The sequence below is a fragment of the Notechis scutatus genome, chromosome Z, assembly GCF_049901735.1.
Source record: "Notechis scutatus isolate UNSWTSFEM ecotype Mainland chromosome Z, rNotScu1.2, whole genome shotgun sequence".
NCBI lineage: Eukaryota > Metazoa > Chordata > Lepidosauria > Squamata > Elapidae > Notechis > Notechis scutatus.
In genome coordinates, this window is record NC_142025.1 from 127545971 (window position 1) to 127572370 (window position 26400).

At 40.2% G+C, this 26400-nt stretch overlaps 1 protein-coding gene across 3 annotated transcripts in view; it reads left to right on the plus strand.

Moving 5' to 3' along the window:
• The window catches only part of ADCY4 (adenylate cyclase 4), a 129081-nt gene that overhangs the window by 64794 nt on the left and 37887 nt on the right, over positions 1 to 26400 (plus strand). For 2 of the 3 annotated variants that reach the window (XM_087947306.1, XM_087947308.1), the window contains 7 exons: positions 23 to 177; positions 330 to 441; positions 1164 to 1291; positions 4752 to 4910; positions 9978 to 10107; positions 18444 to 18626; positions 23599 to 23630. In XM_087947306.1, coding sequence (XP_087803432.1) covers positions 23 to 177; positions 330 to 441; positions 1164 to 1291; positions 4752 to 4910; positions 9978 to 10107; positions 18444 to 18626; positions 23599 to 23630 — 899 coding nt within the window. The remainder of the gene's footprint in view (positions 1 to 22; positions 178 to 329; positions 442 to 1163; positions 1292 to 4751; positions 4911 to 9977; positions 10108 to 18443; positions 18627 to 23598; positions 23631 to 26400) is intronic. The other variant, XM_087947307.1, reaches the window with a different exon arrangement.

Genomic DNA, 26400 nt, shown 5'->3' on the forward strand with positions numbered 1-26400 from the left:
CCCCTCCCCATCTTACTCCTAGGAACATTTGCTCCTCTCCATCCTTCCTGCTTACATTGCCTTGGAGATGAAGACTGAGATCATTGAGCGGCTCCGGGATGGAGGCCAGCCCCAACGCCAGCATGAAAGTGCCAACAATTTCCACAACCTTTATGTCAAGAGGCACCAGAATGTCAGGTACTTGATTCGAAGGCATCTGGCACATGGAAGAGTGCTTGCCAGGACTTTTGTGGTTGGAGGAAGAGAAGGGTGGTGAATTTGGAGGAGGTGCTAGTCCTCCCTCTAGATAAAGCATTTCTTCTCTTTCCTTTGCCTTTCTCCTCCCACAGCATCCTCTATGCAGATATTGTTGGCTTCACACTTTTGGCCAGTGAATGTTCTCCCAAAGAGCTAGTATTGATGCTCAATGAACTCTTTGGCAAGTTTGATCAGATTGCCAAGGTGAGTAATGGTCTCCCTCCAAATAACCAGGCAACCCACAAGGATTATGTATGCCTTAGTTATATTATATCTTGGCTATCTTTGGAAAATACCTGGAAAGTGACGGTTGGTGCAAAAGAGGCCATCTCATTTGGATATCCTATTGACACCTTTGTTGATATCCTATATAAGGACCACAAGGTGAGATGGATGGCAATCAAATGAATGAGTGAATAAATAAATAGATAAATAAATAAATAAATAAATGCTTGCATTGCCAATTCTATACTTGATGCCAGTGGTTTTCACAGCACAATTTCAAATACTGACTTTTTAAGCAGTTTAGGCTTCTCTAAAGGATCATCTGTCAGGTTATGAACCTGTCTGATCATTAAGAACTGCAAGAGAGGTTGTTCTGTAGTTCTCCTCACTATCAGAAGCCAATCACAGAAATGCCCTTCTTCTACAGATTTATTGGGCCTCCATTCTTTCAAAGTTTAGAAAATCTGTAAATCTATAGACTTGACATTCTTGGTGGTCTTCATGGCTAGTAGACTATGATTAATTTTAATATGTGCTTTATCTTCTTAGAGACTATTTTCATTCTGAAAGTTTGTTTCCCACTTTGAGTTCTCTCCAGAATGATCTATAAATCAAAATGGGATACTCCTCTTTCCAAGGTGATCAAAATGGTGGCTTTTGAATGGAATTATATTTCTGTTCCACCCCCATCCACCCCCTAGGATAATGACTGCATGAGGATCAAGATCTTAGGAGATTGCTACTATTGTGTGTCTGGATTGCCTGTATCTTTGCCAAACCATGCCCAGAACTGCGTCAAGATGGGACTTGATATGTGTCGGTCCATCAAGTGAGTATGAGAACTTCTCATATTGATAATGCTACTTCTAGGAAGGAGAAAATGTATATCTTTTGGTCTAGCAAAAGATCTTTGGTGTTGGTAAGATTCAGTTTGAAATCTCCACTCTATCATAAATTAAATTGGAGATATCATAGTTATTTTTAATTAGAGAAAAATACTTTGGAAGGATGAGATGGGAGAGTGACATTAGAAAAGTTATCCTAAGTATCAGGGGCAGGTCAAGTTGTAAATATTGCAATAAAACCACACATTAAATTAGAAACAGCTTGCCATTATGCTGAGACAAAAGGGACACATTATTCAATACATGATGGAAGGTTTACTCTATTATCTATATTTAATTTAAGAAGAAATAGAATAGAGGTAGCCCTCAACTTGTGACAACAATTGAGCCTATTTTATTTTTTTAAATTATTTTGTAATGTAAAATACAAAAAAAAAAAATACGAAAGAAAATAATTGGAAAATAAGGGAGGGGGAAGGGAAGGGAAAATCTTTCTTGCCACAGTTGTTAAGTGAATTTAACACTGTAGTTGTTAAATCAGTAACCCGATTATTCAGTGAATCTGGCTTCCCCATCAACTTTGTTTCTCAGAAGGGGATCACATGACCTAGGACATTGCAACCATCATAAATATGAACCAGTTGCCAAGTAACTGAATTTTGATCATGTGATCATGGGGATGCTGCAATCGTTGTAAGTGTGAAAAAAGGTCATAGGTTATTTTTCCCCCCAGTGCCGTTATAACTTTGAACAGTCACAATTTACAAATACTTTAACTCTAAAATGAAACAGGGCCTTCCACCTGACCCTACCAATTACTTTTTGTTATGGAACCCTTAAGGTCACTCAAAAGACTACTTGTGTCCATTGCCTCAGAAGAAGCTTTTCATCCCACCCGAATGGAAAAGAAAATCCTAATCTTTTGAGTCACCAGATACATATGTTTTTGAGATTGTTTTGGAATGTGGAAGGAATAAACCATAATTTGCCATGCTAGCCCAATCCGGATTGGCAGATGTGATCAGTGTTAGTCTGGACCTGTTCACCTTGGGAGACCCATCTGGATTTCTCACTTGATAAAATGCATCCATGAAAGATACCTAAAACAAAATGGATCGGTGACATCATCAAGTATTGCTGGTTCATTTGGCAAAAGAAAGCTCAGGACTATATTGGTTGGAAACTTGCAGAAGAGGCCTTCATCCCACAGTGGTTAGACAATGGCTAAAATAGCAACATCACTAGCACTTAGACTTATATACCGCTTCACAGTGCTTTTACAGCCCCTCTCTAAGTGGTTTACAGAGTCAGCATATGCCCCCCAATACTCTACCATAACTCTGGGTCTTCATTTTGCACACCTCGAAAGAATGGAAGGCTGAGTCAACCTTGAGCCTGGTGAGATTTGATCTGCCAAATTGCAGCCAGCCAGCAGTGAGCAGAAATAGCCTGCAGTACTGCACTCTAACCACTGCGCCACCACGTCTGATATGATAATGATGAAAAAGATATATTGAGAGCCAGTTTGTTGTAGTGGTTAAGCCACTGGGCTAGAAACTAGAAAAACTGTATGTGCTAGTCTATTCAGCTGGGTAACCTTGGGCCAGTCACTCCCTCTCAACCTTAGGAAGTAGGCAAATGGCAAACCACTTCTGAAATCTTGCCAAGGAAACTACGGCAGTCACCAAGAATCAACAATGTGTCATAAACACATACAGCTAAGTGTTGTTATATCTTACTTAAGACCTTTTGTTTCCAAGCAGGGATATATAAAATTGTATGTCAGCATTCCATGGGTTCCTGTTGCTGCTAATACTTTGCGGAATGTTATATCTCTGTCTCTATCTACTTTCCTGACTACTTATTAATGTAGATCAATGTTTTTCATAGCAACTTTATGATATGTGGACTTCAACTCCTGGAATTGCCCAGTTGGCATGCTGGAAAGTTCACACATCTTAATGTTGCCAAGTTTGGAAAAAAACCACCCACAAAATCTAGATAAAGTCTCCTTTGTGTCAGGAATGATGATGTCACCAGTAATTCCATGTTTTTTATATACAAGTAGTTTTCGATTTATGGCCATAATTGACTCCAGACTTTATGCTAAGCAAGGCCTTTGTCAAGTCAGATTTGCCCCATTTTGTGACATTTCCTGTCACAGTTGACAAGTGAATCACTGCAGTTGCTAAGGTAATAACATGGTTTTTAAGTGAATCTGGCTTCCCCATTGACTTTGCTGGTTAGAAGGTCACAAAGGGTGATTGTGTGAGGTTGGGATTCTGCAACTGTCGTAAATATCGGTTATCAATCTGAATTTTGATTGTGCAACCATGGGGATGCTGCCACGGTCATAAGTGTGAAAAATGATCACGTCACTTTTTTCATTGAAACTTTCATTGGAACTTGAAATAGTCACTAAATGAACTGTTGTAAGTGAAGGACTACCTGTAATAGTAATAATGAATAATAATTGTTGCTTGTAACTTATGATTAATGTTTGTAACTATAATTATGAGCTATGACTTGCTGTTTATGTGTACCCTGTGAGCTTTTGCACCAATAATGAATTCTATTCTATTCTATTCTATTCTATTCTATTCTATTCTATTCTATTCTATTCTATTCTATTCTATTCTATCCTACTCTACTCCACGCCACTCCACTCCACTCCACTCCACTCCACTCCATTCCATTCCATTCCATTCCATTCTATATTATAGTCCAGTCCAGTCTATTCTATTCTATTCTATTCTATTCTATTCTATTCTATTCTATTCTATTCTATTCTATTCTATTCTATTCTATTCCATTCCATTCCATTCCATTCCATTCCATTCCATTCCACTCCACTCCACTCCACTCCATTCCATTCCATTCTATATTATAGTCCAGTCCAGTCCAGTCCAGTCTGTTCTATTCTATTCTATTCTATTCTATTCTATTCTATTCTATTCTATTCTATTCTATTCTATTCTATTCTATTCTATTTTACTCTACTCTACTCTACTCTACTCTACTCTACTCTACTCTACTCTACTCCATTCCATTCCATTCCATTCCACATATTCTATTCTGTTCTGTTCTATTCTATTTCTATTTCTATTCCATTCTAAATTATAGTCCATTCTATTCTATTCCTACTCCATTCCATTCCTATCCCATTCCACATATTCTATTCTATTCCATTCCATTCCATTCCCATAGTACAGAAGTATTTTGCCATTGTTCTAGTCTGGATTTTTTTATCCTATGACTTAGTTTACCCTCCAGCTATAGGATTCACAATTATGAAGTCCACTTCTGCTTAGTTTTTGGATACCAGTCTGCATAGGCTGAGTGCTGCTATCTAATGAGGCATGGATATATAAACTTTTTAGAAACTTGGCTCAGATTGCTTAATGAAATAGAACAACACCGTGTTACATTTTTTTCCTCCCTCAGGAAGCTGCGTGATGCCACCGGAGTGGACATCAATATGAGAGTTGGAGTCCATTCGGGAAATGTCTTGTGTGGGGTGATTGGTCTCCAAAAGTGGCAATATGATGTCTGGTCTGATGATGTGACATTAGCCAATCACATGGAGGCAGGAGGCGTGCCAGGGTGAGAGGAATCAGAGGGTGAGCTGTGTGCTCCCAAATCTCACAGAAGGTGTTTATGTCTTTAGTTTAGCTTTGAATGTGACTCAGATTCAGGTATCTGTAAACAGGGGGAAAGCGTGCAAGTGACACCATAACACGATGGGGTCAAGATGAGAATAACACAAATTGTGCACTGTATGTTATGATACACAGACAATCACTGCAGCTTCTACTGGATGCCAAGTACATGGAAACAAATTGCAGTGAACATTCCAATTAAGTGCATGTGCTTTCGAGTATAGTCTGTGGAGATTTTCAGTCATCCAGCTCATAGTTGTCTCAAAGGTGTTTTTTCAAAAGGTAGTTACCGTATATACTCGAGTATAAGTCAACCCGAATATAAGCCGAGGCACCTAATTTTACACAAAAAAACTGGGAAAACTTATTGACTCGAGTATAAGCCGAGGGTGGGAAATGCAGCAGCTACTGGTAAATTTCAAAAATAAAAATAATTAATTTGGGAAACGATCTCACTATCTCACGTCGCCTCGGGAAGGGAAAGGGAAAGCGCTTTTTGCCTTTCCCTTCCCGGCTGGGGCTGTTGGGAGTCGCTGCCGCCTGCCTTTCCCTTCCGGCTGGGGCTGTTGGGAGTCGCTGCCGCCTGCCTTTCCCTTCCCGGCTGGGGCTGTTGGGAGTCGCTGCCGCCTGCCTTTCCCTTCCCGGCTGGGGCTGTTGGGAGTTGCTGCCGCTGGAGCGGCCCCAGTCCCGCCGCCTCGGGAAGGGAAAGGCAAAGCACTTTTTGCCTTTCCTTTCCCGGCTGGGGCTGTTGGGAGTCGCTGCTGCCGGAGCGGCCCCAGTCCTGCATCGCCTCGGGAAGGGAAAGGCCACGGCTTGGAAGGCCACCGCTGGAATGAAGCTGCCCGCAGCCGCTGCGCTAGCATCGGATCGGGCGCGCCGGATGGTTCCAACCGAGCCCCGAGCGTCGTCTTTGGCGCCCGCCCAGCGCCGCGGAGCTCCCTGTACCGGGAGAAGGGGAAGACCCCGGGGTGGGGCAGGGAGAGGAGCTTCTCCCGCCCGCCCCTCTTTCCGTGGATGTCAGCGGAGCTTTGCCGCTGCTTCGTCCGGGGTCTCTGGGCAAACACGTCCACCCGAGCGGGGCTTGTCGCCTCCGGCACGCAACGAGCACTGCCCTCGGATTCCCTGTCCGGTTGCCCCCTTTTTGAGGGCGATGGCAGTAAACTGTTCCCGTAGCAGCGGCTGCTCCGCTGACATCCGCGGGCAGACAGGCGAACGCGGGACCTTCTCCTCCAAGGGCGCCCGGCGCTTTCTACCCACCCCGGCCCGTCTCTTTCAAGCGGCGGCGACTGCGGGCGGGGTCGTCCTGCGGGGACACCGGTGGGCGCGGAAAGAGGGGCGGGCGGAGAAGCTCCTCTCCCTGCCCCACCCCGGGGTCTTCCCTTCTCCCGGTACAGGGAGCTCCGCGGCGCTGGCGGGCGCCAAAGATGACGCTCGGGCTCGGTCGGAACCGTCCGGCGCGCCCGATCCGATGCTAGCGCAGCGGCTGCGCGCAGCTTCGCTCCAGCGGCAGCCTTCCAAGCCGTGGCCTTTCCCTTCCCGAGGCGACGCGGGACTGGGGCCACTCCGGCGGCAGCGACTCCCAACAGCCCCAGCCGGGAAGGGAAAGGCAGGCGGCAGCGACTCCCAACAGCCCCAGCCGGGAAGGGAAAGGCAAAAGCGCTTTGCCTTTCCCTTCCGAGGAGGCGGGACTGGGGCGCGCCGGCGGCAGCGACTCCCAACAGCCCCAGCCGGGAATGGAAAGGCAAAAGCGCTTTGCCTTTCCCTTCCCGAGGCGGCGGGACTGGGGCGCGCGGCGGCAGCATCTCCACACCATTTTTTTCAGAGGGAATCTGACTCGAGTATAAGCCAAGGGGATTTTTTCAGCACAAAAAATGGGCTGAAAAACTCGGCTTATACTCGAGTATATATGGTAGATTGTTTTTGTTTTGTTTTTTTCTGAGAAAGAAGAAGGAAGTGTTGCTAGTGAAAACAGGGAAAAAGACAAGCTGTTTAGCATGATTGTTAGTGGTGCTAAAATGAACAACTCTGGTTTCAAGTATCCATCCACAGTTTCTTCAGTCCTCAGCCCAATCTACCCTGCAAGGTTGTTTTATGTGTGATTGTTTTGGAGAGTTTTCCTATGGAAGAATTCCTTCTTGAACACATGGTTTCTGTGGACATTTTTCAATAAACGTTTTGGAAAGTTGACCTTACCTTGGGCTAAAAGGACCAATCCTGGCCTTTCCCTAGATACCAAGAGCTTGTTCACTTATTCGTGTCAGAAGCATCACAATTAAATTAAGGCATACTATATAACATAACGTTTAAACTATAAAATACAAGATTAAAACATGTACAAATTAAATAGATCTTGCCTAGAAACTAACAATATTAATTGCCATGAGGTACTGAGGTATACACTGATTGGGGCACCAAGGATAGGTATATCTATGTGTTGTTGTCTGCATGTCACCACAATCGCATGTCGCCACAATCACAAATCACATGGGGGACATGAAAGGAGCCTCCCTAAAGAATACCAAGAGTTGGAAACAATCTTCACCTGCTCTATCCTTCTTAATACATCTGAATCCAAACATCTTCATCCTCCTCCTTGGATGAATTTTCTCTCAAGGGGACCCTAAAATAACTGGTTTGAAGTGGGGAAGTGAGGTGCTTCTTAACCATTGTTTTGTGAGACAACTGAAGGAGAGGAAGCAGATGTATAGACTGTGCTTGGAATAAAATGGTTGTTGTTTACAGTCTCCGAGTTTCCCAAAAAAGGGTGAGAGGACGATGTAATGATTATTTCCATTCATCTCCTGGTACCATCTACTATCAGGGGTGGTGGTAGTAATATGATCAGAGTGGGCTTCAAAATTTTTAGCAAGGGGTTCTCTGCTCGGTTGCTGGCTACAGTGAGTGTGGTCTAGTCAGCTTCCTGCACCACAGCGGGAGGGGCATTTTTGTCCTCCCCAAGCTCAGGAGGCTTTCCTCGAGCCTCAGGGAGGGTGAAAACGGCCTCTCTGGGCTCTGGAGGCTCTCTGGAGGCCTGAAACAGGCCCATTTCTGGCCTTCCTGAACTTCCAGGAGGCCCGTTTTTCACCCTCCCTGAGTCTCGCTGCATGCCCTGCACTTACCTGCATCCAAAATGAGCCGCATAGGGACTCCTGGGAGGGGCGGGGCAAGGTGGGCAGGGCCAGCCAGGAGTGGGATCTAGAGGCTCTCCCGAACCCCTGCAAATCCCCAGCAGCCCACCCCTGATATGGTCCTGATGAAAGTCAGTGAAGATAGTTACAGTTAACAAGAGGAAGTCTAGAGTTAAATAACTAAATAACTACTGGAGTAAATAACTAAATGGCCAGATATAGTATCTGCGAGGGTTGTTTTTTTCTTCTTCTCAGAACTCAAAAATACTTGATCAGATTAAAAGACTATTGTTTGGTTGGCTACTTTATCACCTTTGCTTATTTCACAATAACTATTCCAATAAAGTAAGCTATTTTTGTCTCATTTCAAAGGTGTTTGTGCCTTTGTTTAAAGACGTAAAGCTGTTCAATACCACAGACAATACTGCTACCCTACAAAAAGATCTTGACTATGTATCAGAATGGTCAAACAAATGGCAACTTCAAATCTCAACAAATAAATGCTCTGTCTTACATATTGGCAAAAAAAATCAGAAAATAAAATACAAGCTGAATAGTCAAGATCTTGTTGATGACCCAAGCTCTATAAAGGACCTTGGAATACTCACCTCTAATGATCTAAGTGCTAGAGCCCACTGCAACTACATAGCCAAAAAGGCATTAAGAGTTGTTAACCTAATCCTACGTAGCTTTTTCTCTGGTAATATCACACTACTAACCAGAGCATACAAAACATTTGCTAGACCAATACTCAAATACAGTTCATCAGTCTGGAACCCACATTACGTATCTGATATTAGCACAATTGAGAAAGTCCAGAAATATTTCACAAGAAGAGTTCTCCACTCCTCTACTCGTTGTAGAATACCTTATGCCACCAGACTTGAAATTCTAGAACTAGAAAACCTTGAATTACGCCGTCTTCGGTCTGATTTAAGCATGGTATATAAAATCATACATTGCAATGTCCTACCTGTCAATGGATACTTCAGCTTCAACCATAACAACACAAGAGCACACAATAGATACAAACTCAAAGTTAACCGCACCAAACTTGATTGCAGGAAATACGACTTCAGCAATAGAGTGGTCAATGCCTGGAATACTCTACCTGACTCTGTAGTTTCTTCCCCAAACCCCAAAAACTTTAACCTTAGACTGTCTACTATTGACCTCACCCCTTTCCTAAGAGGTCTGTAGGGGGCGTGCATAAGCGCACCAACTTGCCTACCGTCCCTGTCCTATTGTTTCTCTTATTCTTCTTTTATTTTTCTTATATGTACCCATTTCATGTATTCACAACTATGTATACACTTATACTTATTATCTTATAAACAATTGGCAAATCAAATAAATAAATAAATAAATAAAATAAAATGACTAGGAACTCTTCTTCTGTATTTCTCAGAATTTGGCTGAAATATATGGGCAGTGCTGCCTCCAAGAGGACAAAACAGAAATTGCACAGGCAAAGATGTAAATACACAAAACATGTGAGCAATATAATAGAATAAACAGAGTTGGAAGGGACCTTGGAGGTCGTTCAATCTCACAGAGATTTTATTTAACAAGCAGATTTGAAGCTGGTCAAACCGAATCTCTAGATTTAACCAGCTTCTCAATGTGAATCCCCTCTATTTGGATTGAATTCTTGAATTAACATCTATCACACTGACATGATGATTTGATGTTTATTTCCCCATGCACAGAAAAAATATTTTATTCTAATGGATAAATTAACTTTCTGAACTGGAAGGACCTAATTCAGAGGTCTAATGATCCACATTAATAATCTATTTTTTATTTGACTTTCAGTGAAAAAAATGGATTTTGTACAGTGAACAGTAATTTGTGGTCTCATCACTACAGCATTTCTCTTTCAGGAGAGTTCACATCACAGAAGCTACCTTGTCACACCTGGGTGGAATGTACACTGTGGAGGAAGTTTGCTGTGTACGAGACTCTTACTTGAGGGAGAACCGCATCAAGACCTTCTTAGTTGTTGATCCCAGAGTAAGGAGCTTCCAAACAATTTTATACATCATTTACAATGTGTTTGACAAGTGCATGGTTGATACAGGTCCATTTATAACCATTCATTTAGTGACTGTTTGAAGTGGCACTGAAAAAAGTGATCATTTTTTGCATGTCTGTTCCCCCATGATCACCTGATCAAAATTCGAATGCTTGGCCCTTGTATTTATGATAATGACACTACCCTGGGAGCGTGTGAGCTCCATCTGCAACTTTCCCAGGTGGCTTCTGACCAAACAAAGTCAATAGGGGAAGTGAGATTCGCTTAATGACCGCATAATTAACTTAACAACTGCAATGACTCACTTAACGGTGGCAAGAAAGGTCATAAAATGGGACAACATTCACATAACAACTATCTTGCATATAGAAACAGAAATTATGTGCTCAATTGTGGTCATAAGTCAAGGACTAGTCATAATTGTGGTCATGTCAAGGACTGTATGTAGAAGATGTCACTTATGTAACCTTCCGGTCTTTCCAAGAAATCATAATTGGAAGATACTCAATGTTAGAGATCTGCATGGCATAATAAAGGCTAGATGGAACCAGGGGTGGGATGCTACCAGTTCTGCCCGGCTCTATAGAACTGGTTGCTCTGAAGAGCAGCAGACACAGAACCGGTTCTGTGTTTGCTGCTGTTTGGCCCAGGCTCTTACCTGTCCTTTATTTCCTGCTTTTTCAGCCTCAGCTGCTTTGTGCGGCACAGCTGAGGTTGAAAAAGCAGGAAAAAAGTGGGTTTTACAAACACTGTGTACCTGCACGCAGCACTTTTCAGCTGTCTGGGTGGCATAGCTTAAAGTTTATTACATATGCGTGCAATGCACGTCAGGCATGTGTGCGCGCAAAGCGTAGTCACCGAACCGGTAGTACACTGCTTGAATCCCACCCCTGGATGGAACCAATATCAAATTTAAGTTCCTACTTACACAGGAAGTTGTTTTTTTCAATAAGGTTGAATATTTTCCTAATGTGCATCTTTTAAGCACAGTAAGGGATGAATCTATGATAAACCTCAATTTTTATGAGATGTTATAACTCTGAAGTTTAATTGCTATTCCAAATCCTGTAATTTCCAGGTTGGCCTCTAGAGACTAGATGTTATTAAACTACAAGTCCCAGAAGCCACAATTAATGTGGCCAGTGATGAAAGATGCTGCAGAATTTTCTGAAAGTCATACAATTATTCTTGAGTAAAATAATTGGGCGATATGTGGTGGGACAATTTCATCCTAAAATCCCAGAGAAATACAGGTAGTCCCAAGGTCATGTGATCACTTTTTGTGAAGTTTTGACAAGCAATGTGAATGGGGAAGCCAGATTCACTTAACCACCAAATTACTAATTTATCAATGGCAGTGATTCACTTAAGAACTGTGGCAAGAAAGGTAACATGGGGCAAAACCTACTTAATGAATGTATCACTTAACAACAGAAATTTCGGCCTCAAATGTGGTCATAAGCTAAAGATTACCTGTATTAAATACAAAAATGATTTGATCTAATGTAGAATATAGAATAACAGAGTTGGAAGGGACCTTGGAGGTCTTCTAGTCCAACCCACTGCTTAGGCAGGAATGTTTGCAACCTTGCTGAGAGATTCTGCATGGAAGTATTCTGATACCATATTGAGGTCTGGGTCAGTCATAAGGAAACCTTTTTATTTTGCAAAAAAGTCAGATAAGGTTCTTGGGGAATTTTATCACCATCTCAGTGTTATAACCTGCCCTGATTCTGCATGGCTATAGCATACAGAAATTCATTTAAAACTGAAAGTAGACACACTTTGTTAGTGTTTGGGGATTAACCCCTAGCAGAGTATTGCAGCAGTAGTCAAGCCAGGCAGCCAAACGAGAGTGGAAGGGCCCCAAAGTATACACACACTGAACACAAACACTGTTTGTAGTTTAAATAGTTTTTAATCCATTTAGATTCCATTTAGAGTTTAAAGCATTGTCATTCAGTCCATTTGTCATTCACTATATTTCCATCCAGTAAGACTCACTATTACAGTCCAAGTTAAGAGTCCTTACAATATCTTTATCAGCCGATAAAGATATCTTCTCCTCCTCCGGTGCCTCTCTCCAGCGAAACAAACTCTGGATATTCAGCAAGACGCTCAAACAGTAGAACAGTTGAATTCCGCAGTAAATCAGCAAACAGTAGCAGACAGGATCATCTCGGTCACAGGCACAGTACAAACAGTATTCACAGTTAGTCACAGTAAGCTTTCCAGCTTCTAATGCTTCCTTATATTGTAACTTCTAACCGCACCCTTAATCGGCTAATTGCCTGCAACATTGTGCTTAAAGTGATAAGCACTTAAACCATGATATCTAAGTTTTATATATTTATTCACCCAAACCATATTTGGTATCAATGTTATACCTAACATACTCCCCTTTTGGGTGAAATAAATATATAATACCTTTACAATCTAATCCCATAGTTTTCACAACTCTCCTGGTGCTTACTGGCACCTTGGGCTTTAGTAAAATTATCAGCTAAATTGTCCTCCGACATACAGTACTCTAGCTGAATCATCTTACTTCTTACAGATTGTCTCACGTTTAGGTATCTTAGATCTGTATGTTTGCTCCTTGTTTTTACTGCAATATTTGAATTGCTGCCTGATTATCTTCATGTATAATTATAGGATAATCCACAGTTATACCTATATCAATTAACATTTGTTTATACATTATTAATTCTGTACATAACAGAGATAAACAGGAGAATTCTGCCTCCATAGTAGACAAACTTATATGCTGTTGTCTTATTGACTTCCAGCCTATTAATGTCTTACCCAGCATTATGGCTGTTCCTGAAGTCGACTTTCTAGTGTCTCTTTCTGATGCAAAACTAGCATCTGCATAAGCACTCAGAATTAAATCACCTTTTGGCTCTAAATACAATGAATAATTCATTGTCTTTTTAAGACATCTTAATATCCTCTTAGCTGCAATCCAGTGTCTTTCACACGGTGCAGAATTGAATCTAGCCAACTGATTCACACAGTACGAAATATCTGGTCTAGACCAATTACTTATATAAGTCAAACTACCAATTAAAGATTGATAAATCACCTTATCAAACTCCGGGCTTTCTTCATCAGTGTTGCTAAACTCCTGACTCATTGGAGTCTTAGCCGGCTTACAAAGCTCCATCTTATAATCTTTTAGCAATTTGCTTATCTTATCTTCCTGAGATATCTTAAAACCTTTCCGTGTTTTCTTTATATTTAAACCGAGATATTTCTTTATCTCCCTAATTGCTTGATCTTTATTCTCTTTCCTAATGATGCTATTATTTTATTTGCTTCATCATTAGTTTCAGTTATCAATGCAATATCATCAGTGAACAACAATAATAATGATACTTTCCCATTTGTCTCCCTCTTAAACAGACATGGATCGGCTAAACCAGCTTTAAATCCTATATTGTTTAGTTCCTTTACAATATACTGGTTCCATTCATAGCCTGATTGTTTAAGACCATAGAGGCTTTTCTTTAACAACCAACAATCATTATTATTCTTATTTTCACTTTTAATACCAACAGGTTTTTTCATATAAATAGTATGTTTTAATGGGGCGTGCAAGTAAGCAGTTTCCACATCTAGATGGTTAACTATATAGTTTTTACTAGCTGCCCACACTAAAGCTGCCCTCAAGGTTGCTGCCTTAAGACTAGGTGCAAACACCTCATCGTAGTCATTGGCATTCTGCCTAAAACCTTGGGCTACTAACCTTGCCTTATGGATTAAATTACCATCTTTATCTTTTTTACCTTAAATATCCATTTGCAGCCAATGGACTTCTTACCTACAGGTAATTTGGCATTCTCATACACTTTCATATCTCTTAATGAATTCAGTTCCTTATTCATTGCTGCATACCAACTTTCTTTTTCCTTAGTAGGATACTTTTTAATTTCTTCTACAGAATTAGGAACTTGATTAATCTGGCACACTGTGTTAGCCTGGTACCTATCAGGCGGTCTAGATACACGTGTAGTTCTTCTGGGAATTACAGGGCTTACAGGAGGACTTTGTTGAACTACTACCTGTTCATCTTCCTCATCCTGTTCAGCTATTGAATCTGTTTCTTCCTTTATGGGCACTATTTCATCCTGTATTTGTCTCTTTACTTTATTTTTAAAGTTACAGGGATAACTAATGGGATTTCTATAGGATTCAATAATTACATCTTTATTGGCATCCTGTTCTAATTTCTCCCATCCTTCATGTTCTAGAAATTGGGCACTAGCACTACATAACACTTTAGATGTGCCTTTTCCCAAAATCTATATGCCCTATGGTTTGCCTGATAACCAACGAAGAAAAATCGTTTAGCTCTATGTTGCCCTTTTTTCTGAGTTGTGCAGGAATATGCACCCATGCTGGTGCACCAAATGTGCAGGTAACTTAGGTCAGGTTTCCTGCCATGCCACCTGGTGAATGGTATTTCACCTGTTGTTGTGTTAACAACGTTGTTCAATATGTTATTAGCACACATTGTAGCCTCCCCACACAAATAATCAGGTAACCCAGAATCATTTAACATTGTTCTAACCATTGCCTGTAGTGTTTGGCCTCTTCTTTCAATAAAAGCGTTATGTTCTGGCCTGTATGGAGCAGACTTCTTATGCTCTATTCCAGCTACCTTAAGTCTGTTCTGGAATTTGTTATTAATAAATTCCGCACTCATTATCTGTCACCAGGGTTATCAGTTGCCGTTTAGACTTTCTTTCAGCAAACTTAAGCCAATTGAAAAATGTTGATATGTTTCAGTTTTGCTTTTCATTAAATAGCAAAACCCATATCTAGAATAATGGTCCATAATGCTCAGTATATATCTAGCACCCCCATACTGGGTTTCTTTGGACCTATTATGTCTGCAAATACTACTTCTAAAGGTTCTTTTGTTTTGAAACCATTTAGCCTATTTGCAGGCAATACTTTGCTCTTATCTTCACAGCAAACATTACAACGCAAATATTTATCACAAGGTTTTAACCTTATTCCTTCAGATAACTCAACTGTACGTTTTAGCATTTTAAAATTTACATGCCCCAAACGCCTATGCAATAAATGGATACATTCATTATGAGGCTTTATATTATTAAATACAGTCTGTGCCTCCCTTTCTTACTATTATCTAATACATATAATGTTCCATTTAAAGCTGCAGTTACCCTTTTGTTATCTTTTTCAATTATGCAATTATTATCCTTAAAAGTAATTACATAACCTAATTTATCTAATACCCTTACTGAAAGCAAATTAAACTTTAGTTGCGGTACATACAACATTTTTATATCCTGGTTTATGCACGGACAATGTGCAAGACCTTCACCTTTCGCTTTCAGATTCCAGCCGTTAGCAAGAGATATATGTTGAGAGCTTGTAGACATTTTTATAAATTTTGTCTTATCTCTTGTGATGCAGTGGGATGCGCCACTGTCAACCACCCATAGATCATTCTTCACATCAGAGTTGCTAAACATGGCTAGTTCAAATGCTTTCTTTGGCTTTTTTACATTCTGGCTTTTTCCCTTTTTGCAGAAACTTGCCAAATGTCCTCTTCCTCCACAATTAAAACATTTTTTAATTGTGTATGCTGTTGAAGATAAATTCTTTTCTTCCATGTGCTGTATTTTGCTAAGCTGGTTTCTTTCAAGCTTTGAAGATAATTTCTCTTCTTTCTTATCTTCTCTCAGCTCGTCACGCCACGCCTTCTTCTGGCTTCTTCTAATAGCCTGCCTGTTATGTCGGTTAATGAGAGGCTTTCTTTTGGCAATACCTCTAACGAAGTCACATAGTCATCATAGCTTTGATCTAATGAAGATAATATGATGTAGACTTGTTGCAGTTCATTAAATATAAGCTCTTTTTCTTGCAATTCTTGAAAAATGCTCTTCATACAGTTTAAATGAACTAACATATCTCCATTCCTCTGAAGATGCGTTCGAAAAAGCTTCCGTGTAAGATTTATATGTGCTCCTACACTGTCCCGAACATAAATCTTCCTGAGGTTCTCCCAGCAGTTTGCAGCATTTTCTTCTCCACGAATATGGACAAGCTGCTGATCACAGAGAGTCAGTCCTATGATGCATAAAGCCTGCTCATTTTTCAGTTTAAAGTCTTGTAACTTTTCGTTATCATCATCATCAGCAGGATCCCAGCTACTCACATCTGGTGGGTTTGCTATAATGTCCCACAAACCTTCTCTGCGTAGAAGTAAACTACATTTCATTGACCATGAAACATAGTTTGTTCCATCCAGCCTGGATATCATGGACAGTTGTGACAAATTTACTTGTGCCATTACTCTTCAGATATTTTGACTATTTAAAACTAATTAAAACAGTTTGTTTTTACAGTAATGTGCAACTCACACCAACTCTCTCTGCTATATCCTGGTTAGTTAGACTATGCTGCTGGGCCCATAACCAATGTTAGTGTTTGGGGATTAACCCCTAGCAGAGTATTGCAGCAGTAGTCAAGCCAGGCAGCCAAACGAGAGCGGAAGGGCCCCAGAGTATACACACACTGAACACAAACACTGTTTGTAGTTTAAATAGTTTTTAATCCATTTAGAGTTTAAAGCATTGTCATTCAGTCCATTTGTCATTCACTATATTTCCATCCAGTAAGACTCACTATTACAGTCCAAGTTAAGAGTCCTTACAATATCTTTATCAGCCGATAAAGATATCTTCTCCTCCTCCGGTGCCTCTCTCCAGAGAAACAAACGCTGGATATTCAGCAAGACGCTCAAACAGTAGAACAGTTGAATTCCGCAGTAAATCAGCAAACAGTAGCAGACAGGATCATCTCGGTCACAGGCACAGTACAAACTGTATTCACAGTTAGTCACAGTAAGCTTTCCAGCTTCTAATGCTTCCTTATATTGTAACTTCTAACCGCACCCTTAATCGGCTAATTGCCTGCAACATTGTGCTTAAAGTGATAAGCACTTAAACCATGATATCTAAGTTTTATATATTTATTCACCCAAACCATATTTGGTATCAATGTTATACCTAACACACTTTCACTAACATTAGATAAGGGAATAGAAGGGGAACTTACCAAATTTGCAGATGATACTAAGCTGGCAGGAATAGCTAAAACCAGTGGTGGGATTCAGCCAGTTCGCACCACTTTGGGAGAACCGGTTGTTAACTTTCTGAGCAGTTTGGTGAACTGGTTGTTCGAAGAAATCATTAGAGCAGAGAACCAGTTGTTAAATTATTTGAATCCTACCACTGGCTAACACCCTAAAAGATAGGCTCAAGATCCAGATGGATCTTGAGAGACATGAACAATGGGCCCTATCTAACAAAATAAAATTCAGTGTAGAGAAAAGTTAAGTCTTAGGCAAGAAAAACCAAAAGTACACATATAGACTGGTTGAAACCAGACTTAATAGCAGTAACTATGAGAGGGATCTTGGAGTCTTAGTGGACAACCAGTTAAATATGAGCGAGCAGTATGCAGCAGCAGCCAAAAAAGCCAAAACAATCCAAGGTTGCATTAACAGAGGGATACAATCAAGATCAAGTGAGGTACTAATACCACTCTATAAAGCCTTGGTAAGACCACACCTAGAAAAATGCATCCACACTATAAAAAAAAAGATGTTGAAACTCTAGAAGGAGTACAGAGAAAAGCAACAAAGATGATTAGGGGACTGGAGGCTAAAACATATGAAGAACAGTTGCAGGAACTGGGCATAGCTAGTCCAGTGAAGAGAAGGACCAGGGGAGACATGATAGCAGTGTTCCAATATTTAAAGGGCTGCCACAGAGAGGAGGGGATCAAGTTGTATTTCAAGGCACCTGAAGGCCAGACAAGGAATAATCGATGGAAACTGATCAAGGAGAGATTCAACCTGAAAATAAGGATAAATTTTCTGATAGTGAGAACTATCAACCAGTGGAACAGCTTGCCTTTGGAAGTTGTGGGAGCTTCATCACTGGAAGCTTTCAAGAAGAGACTGGACTGCCATTTGTCAGAAATAGTGTCAGGTCTCCTGCTTGGGTGGTGGGTTGGACTAGAAGACCTGCAAGGTCCCTTCCAACCAGTGGTGGGATTCAATTTTTCTTACTACTGGTTCTGTGGGCATGGCTTGGTGGGCATGGCAGAGGGAGGACACTGTAAAATCTCCAGTCAGAGGTGCTATTTGCCAGTTTGCCGAACTACTCAACGTTTCTGCTACTGGTTCTCCTATTAATCTAATCAAATTCAAACAGGGTGAGATTTGCCACTCATGAGCCTTCCTTGTATTTCTGGTTTATTTGATATTTAGGCTGAAGAAGAAGGTTCTCGTGACATTCTCTCACCAGCACCAGGTGAAAGCTTCATGATGAGGGCCTCTGTACGGATGACTCGCTACCTGGAATCATGGGGAGCTGCCAAACCCTTTGCCAACTTCAAACCTCTGGACAATCTCCCAGCAGAACCATCAGGATTTGTTCGGAATAACCATTCGGTATGCCTAGAAGGAGAAATACTTCCTTTCCCTAGCTAAACTATTCAGTGTTCCATTTTCTGTAGCAGGACAAGATGTCTGTGACTTTCAGATCATTTCACATTTTAGTATCCTCTTGAACACAGATATATTTGGATAGCAAAGGTGACCAACAAGGAAGGATTCAAATGCATAACACCATGACACATCACTGGAAGGAAAAATAAAATCACAAAACTGCATCTCATTTATTTTGGATATATCATGTGGTAGAATTCATTGGAGAAAGCAATTATGTTGGGAATACTTAGTGGTAAAAGAGTGCAGTGGTTAGAATGCAATATTACAGGCTGCTTCTGCTGACTGCCAGATGCCTGCAGTTTGGCAGTTTGAGTCTTACTGGCTCAAGGTTGACTCAACCTTCCATGTTTCCGAGGTCAGTAAAATGAGGACCCAAATTGTTGGAGGCAATAGGCTGACTCTGTAAACTGTCTACAATGGGCTGTAAAGCACCATGAAGTGATATAAAAGTCTAAGTGCTATTGCTAAAAGGAAACCAGGCTGTCAGAGAACATGATGGCCGAACACCATCAAAGTTGAGAGCAGCCAGAACATAGAAAAACCCAAAGAAACAGTGCATGATCAAAAGATGTGGAGACATCTAGCCCATAGAATCACCAAGAATTAAACACAACTTAATAGATAGCATATATATATATATATATATATATATATATATATATATATATATATATATATATATATATATATATATATATATATAATATGGTATATGGTGTGTGTGTGTGTGTGTGTGTGTGTGTGTATATATATATATATATATATATATATATATATATATATATATATATATATATATGCTATCTATTAAGTTGTGTTTAATTCTTGGTGAAACCACGCCAAACTTACAAGCAGATCTTCTTGCTCCACGTGTAGATCTTTGATCATTTCCAAGAAGTGGTATGAGTTTTGTACATGAGAAGCTGCTGTTTCAGCATGGGGCTGTAGCTCTTTTGCTAGGTGTTTAGCTAGGTTTTGTAGTGGTGCTCCTCTGGAGCTGACTATGGGTCTGAGAGGTATGCCTTCTTTGTGTATTTTTGGGAGGCCGTATAGTTTGGGGCATCTGCTTGTAAGTTTTGACATGGTTTCACTATTCACTCAAGTCCCGATAAAAGAGACCCTTGAAATCATCAAAAATAAATACCAACCAGCTAAACACCTCATGGAACTAACAGAACACTGCTTAACCAACACATATTTCATATACAAAGGACAAAGATACAAACAAATAGAAGGAGCTCCCATGGGATCACCACTGTCACCTGTCATTGCAAACCTGTTCATGGAAGAATTCGAATCCAGAGCCCTGGCCAATGCCATCCTCAAACCCAAACTATGGTTAAGATACATCGATGACACATTCGTGATTTGGCCCCATGGACAAGAAAACCTAAACAATTTCCTAACACACCTAAACAGCGCACACCCCAAAATCAAGTTCAGCATGGAAACAGAAACAAACAAACAACTACCATTCCTAGATGTACTAATCTACAAAAAACAGATGGCACACTAGGACACACCATATACCAGAAGAAAACACACACCAACCGCTACCTCAACGCCCAATCCCACCACCACCCAGCACAGATAAACTCCGTGGCTAAAACACTAATTACTAGAACCAAACGCCTGGCAGACAAGACACACATTAAGACTGAACTATGCACCCTGACTAAAATATTGACAGCCAACAGCTTCCACAAAAGCAAAATCACCAACTTGATCCACAAAAACACACTGAGACATAATAGAGACCCAGAAGATGAACAGACCCATGGAACAGCTGTCCTGCCCTACATAAGAGGCACTACAGACAAAATTAGTAAGATACTATACAGACACCACATCAAGACTGCCTTCAAAACAGACAGAAAAATAGCAGCCATCCTCAGAAACCCCAAAGACAAAATTGACCTGGAAAACCAAGGCATATACGAAGTCCCCTGTGCATCATGCCCGGCCACATACATTGGACAGATCAATAGAAGAATAAGCACCGCCTGGATGAACACAAAAATGCAGTCAAAAGCTGGAACACACTTCCTCACTAGTCCAACACATGGAAGCCACAGGTCATAGCATCAACTTCAATGGCACCAAAACCCTAGCCACTATAGAAAATTCCAGCCACAGAATCATCAGAGAAGCCATAGAGATTGAAAAAGACCAGAAAGCATGAACAGAAGAGATGATTCCACCAGGCTGTCAATCATTTGGAAGCCTGCACTCACAAACAAAAAATCTCCACACCACAAGCCAGGCAAACACCTGGGCACAAACAGATCCCCCCTGATACCTCCAGCTCAAACACATCCCAACCAGGCACCCAGATGAAACCCAGCTTCCTAACTAATGATAGCCATCAATTTACCCGAAGCCAAGCTGCACTAAAGACCTCCAATAAAGTAACACAATGCTGCCAGCCAATCAAGATACAAAAAGAGCCAAAAAACAGACAGAAGATATTAGAGACACCAATCAAGCAGAACACAGCAAACTCCGAGACCAATAAACACAGACCAAGACTCCCAACCAATCAGGATGAAGAAAAAACCACTCTGGCATAGCAATAGGCTGCCCCAAATTTAAATCTGAAACCACTGTAAAAGTCTGACTCACAGACGGACACAATACAGAAGCCTGATGCAGTGGGGGTGTGACTTGACTGGGTGGGGGCTTGGCTGCGTTCCGATTGGGTGGGGGTGTGTTCTCATTGGTTGGAGGTCCACGACCACAGACCAGAAGCCGCACTGCAGCTGCATCACTACCCACTTCAAACCCATCTGAGCCATACATGAAGCGAACTGACCCCCACCATGAAGATGTGGCACGACCACGAACTCAAAGCCAAACAGCAAGATCCCAGCTCACCAGCTCAAATCCCCCAGCAGCTGGGACTAGCCTGAGCACGGCCAAGCCCCCACCTGAACAGAGCACGCCTCCAGCCAATAAGAACACGGCCAGCCCCCAACCAATCAGAACACAGCCAAGCCTCCAACCAATGAGAACACCCCCCACCCAATCGGAACGCAGCCAAGCCCCCACCCAGTCAAGTCACACCCCACTGGCAGTTAGAAGGAAGAAGCAGCTGAAAGCTCACATCACTCTGAGAAGCACAGAGCCAAGAAGCAAGCCTGAAGATGATGAATGAGACTTCATCGAAACGTTGCCTAGATACTTTGAATCTTACGCTGGAGAAAACCCGAATAACCAAAGATCCACATACAAATACCATTGAGAACCTCAGAAAACAAATATATATATATATATATATATATATATATATATATATATATATATATATATATATATATATATATATATATACATATACATATACATATACATATACATATACATATACATATACATGGTATATATGGTATATATGGTATATATGGTATATATGGTATATATGGTATATATGGTATATATGGTATATATGGTATATATGGTATATATGGTATATATGGTATATATATGTTTTCTTAAGTTTTCAGTGGTACTTATGCATGGTATTCAGCTTTGTTCGGGTATTTTCCCCACGTCATTATAGTTGAGCTGTTTAAAGTAGTAACGCTTTGGCAGAATCTCATCTGCCATCATCAGGCTTCTGTATTGTGTTCGTCTGTGAGTCAAACTTTCACAGCTGTTTCAGTTTTAAATTTGGTGTTACCCTATGTTGTGCCATAATGGTTTTTCTTCATACTGATTGGTTGGGAGTCTTGGTCTGTGTTTATTGGTCTTGGAATTTGCTGTGTTCTGCTTGATTGGTGTTTCTAATATCTTCTGTCTGTTTTGTGGCTTTTTTTGTCCTGATTGGCTGGCAACATTGTGTTCCTGTATTGGAGGCTTTGATGCGTCACGGCTCGAGTGAAATAATAGCTATAATTTATTAGGAAGCTAGGTTTCATCTGGGTGCCTGGTTGGGGTGTGTTTGAGCTGGAGGTATCAGGGGGAGTCTGTTTGTGCCCAGGTGTTTGCCTGGCTTGTGGTGTGGAGATTTTTTTGTTTGAGATTTAAAAATTTAAAATTTAAAGCAGATTTAAATTTAAAACAGAAATGGTTGTGAAAGTCTGACTCACAGATGAACACTATACAGAAGCCTGGTGATGGCAGATGGGATTCTGCCAAAACATTGCTACAACTTTAAAAGCACAACTATAATGACGTGGGGAAATACCCGAACAAAGCTGAATACCATACATATAAATACCCACGAAAACTTAAGAAAACACACACACACACACACAAACCCCCACACATAGATAGATAGATAGATAGATAGATAGATAGATAGATAGATAGATAGATAGATAGATAGATATAGATATAGATATATATTGATATATTGATATTTGCAATATCAATTGCAAATAATAATTATGAGCAAAATCCAAAATATTGAGGCTAAGTTGAGAATTTTAGAAATTTTATAAAAATGGGTGAGGAGAAAGGAAAGAAAGATGATTGAAAATTATTATTATAAGACAAATAACTCCAGTCAATCAATGAATTCATGACCATATTACTCAAAAGTCTTTTTCATTACCCATTTGTCAAAAAAATAATAATTCTTAATTCAGATATTGACAAACAAGAAAGATATGCAATCCATTACTATATATTAAAATGTATACTACATTTCTGTTGACTTTAAGCCAAAAATGTTGTAGTATTAGAATAGGTCCAAACAGTTTGTTCTAATACCTAAATTACTTTCAAAAGTAATTACTTTCAAAAACAAAACAATTATAGCTAATGCTTACAATATTCAACATTTCTTGAAATGAAGCAATATTTTCCAGATTATTAATCTGACCTCTATTGCTCAATCGTTAGCACTATTCCTACATTATCGTAAGTGAAGAATGTCTATAATGCATTGGAGTTTTCTGTCTTCTTGCAGGATATCTCTTTGGGATCTTTGACTGTGGAACGGTAAGAAGAAATATTGGTTTTTAACCAGACTTCACCAGTCTGATGCCTTCCAGATAAATTGTATAATCACAAATAAACGTCTCTAGTTAATGCAATACATCTGGAAGACATCACGTTCAAGAAGATTGTTTTGTAGAGTGAAATAAAAAAATATATGAATGTAACCAAATAGTTTTCTTTAAAAAAAAAAAAAGAAATGGAAGAAATCATATGAAATCACACTCTTTTCATTTTTGTTGGGGATCATGGTTCTAGCAATCTGTAGAGTCTAGAGATATAAAAGTTAGCAAGCTAAGAGATGTTAATCTAATAGTGACACAATGGAGAATGTGTAGGAGTTATAAAGGATTTGTGGAATTGATAACATATTATCTTGCAAGGTTTGGAAGTTGATAAGATGCTCCATGTTTACCTAACTTAACAGCACAGAAAACTCAAATATATATATATATATATATATATATATAGATAGATAGATAGATAGATAGATAGATAGATAGATAGATATAGATATAGATATAGATATAGATATAGATATAGATATAGATATAGATATAGATATAGATATAGATAGATGGATAGATAGATAGATAGATAGATAGATAGATAGATAGATAGATAGATAGATAGATAGATAGATATATCTTAAGTTTTTGTGGGTACTTACATGTATGGCATTCAGCTTTGTTCGGGTATTTTCCCACGTCATTGTAGTTGTGCTTTTAAAGTTGTAGCAACGTTTCGGCAGAATCTCATCTGCCATCATCATCTGCCATGTTCCTGTATTGGAGGCTTTTAGTGCAGCTTGGCTCTGAGTAAATGGATGGCTGTCATTTGTTAGGAGGCTAAGTTTCATCTGGGTGCCTGGTTGGGGTGTGTTTGAGCTGGAGGTATCAGGGGGGATCTGTTTGTGCCCAGGTGTTTGCCTGGCTTGTGGTGTGGAGATTATTTGTTTGTGAGTGCAAGCTTCCAAAAAATTGACAGTCTGGTGGAATCATCTCTTCTATTCATGCTTTCAGGTTTTTTTTCAATCTCTATGGCTTCTCTGATAATTCTAGCTTCCTAATAAAAGATAGCCGTCCATTTACTTGGAGCCAAGCTGCACTAAAAGCCTCCAATACAGGAAAGCAATGTTGCCAGCCAATCAAGACAAAAAAAGCCACAAAACAGACAGAAGATATTAGAAACACCAATCAAGCAGAACACAGCAAATTCCAAGACCAATAAACACTGACCAAGACTCCCAACCAATCAGGATGAAGAAAAAACCATTCTGGCACAGCATTAGGCTAACCCCAAATTTAAAACTGAAACAGCTGTAAAAGTCTGACTCACAGACGAACACAGTACAGAAGCCTGATGATGGCAGATGAGATTCTGCAGAACATTGCTACAACTTTAAGCACAACTATAATGGCGTGGGAAAATACCCGAACAAAGCTGAATACCATATAGCATGTAAGTACCATGAAAATTTAAGAAACACACACACATACACACACACACAGACACGTACATACATACACACATACATACATACATACATATGCAGGTCTTGGTGTGTTCGGGTCTTTTCCCATGTAAGATATGTGTGTGTGTGTGTGTGTGTGTGTGTGTGTGTGTGTGTGTGTATATATATATATATATATATATATATATATATATATATATATATATATATATATATATATATATATATATATATATTTTCTTAAGTTTTCATGGGTACTTACATGTATGGTATTCGGCTTGGTTCGTATTTTCCACGTCATTGTAGTTGTTCTTTTAAAGTTGTAGCAACGTTTTCAGCAGAATCTCATCTGCCATCATCAGGCTTCTGTATTGTGTCCGTCTGTGAGTCAGACTTTTACAGTGGTTTCAGATTTAAATTTGGGGCAGCCTATTGCTGTGCCAGAATGGTTTTTTCTTCATCCTGATTGGTTGGGAGTCTTGGTCTGTGTTTATTGGTCTCGGAGTTTGCTGTGTTCTGCTTGATTGGTGTCTCTAATATCTTCTGTCTGTTTTTTGGCTTTTTTGTATCTTGATTGGCTGGCAGCATTGTGTTGCTTTATTGGAGGCCTTTAGTGCAGCTTGGCTTCGGGTAAATGGACGGCTATCATTAGTTAGGAAGCTGGGTTTCATCTGGGTGCCTGGTTGGGGTGTGTTTGAGCTGGAGGTATCAGGGGGATCTGTTTGTGCCCAGGTGTTTGCCTGGCTTGTGGTGTGGAGATTTTTTTGTTTGTGAGTGCAGGCTTCCAAATGATTGACAGCCTGGTGGAATCATCTCTTCTATTCATGCTTTCTGGTCTTTTTCAATCTCTATGGCTTCTCTGATGACTCTGTGGCTAGGGTTTTCCATAGTGGCCAGGGTTTTGGTGCCATTGAAGTTGATGCTATGACCTGTGGCTTCCATGTGTTGGACTAGTGAGGAAGTGTGTTCCAGCTTTTTGACTGCATTTTTGTGTTCATCCAGGCGGTACTTATTCTTCTATTGGTCTGTCCAATGTATGTGGCTGGGCATGATGCACAGGGGACTTCGTATATGCCTTGGTTTTCCAGGTCAATTTTATCTTTGGGGTTGCTAAGGACATAGCATCAACTTCAACTTCAAACAAAAATATCCACCATCCTAAGAAACCCTAAAGACAAAATCGAGTTAGAAAACCAAAAAGTATACGAAATCCCTTGCACCGCCTGTCCCACCACATACATTGGACAAACTAACAGAAGAATAAGTGCACGCGTTGAAGAACATAAGAACTCAATCAAA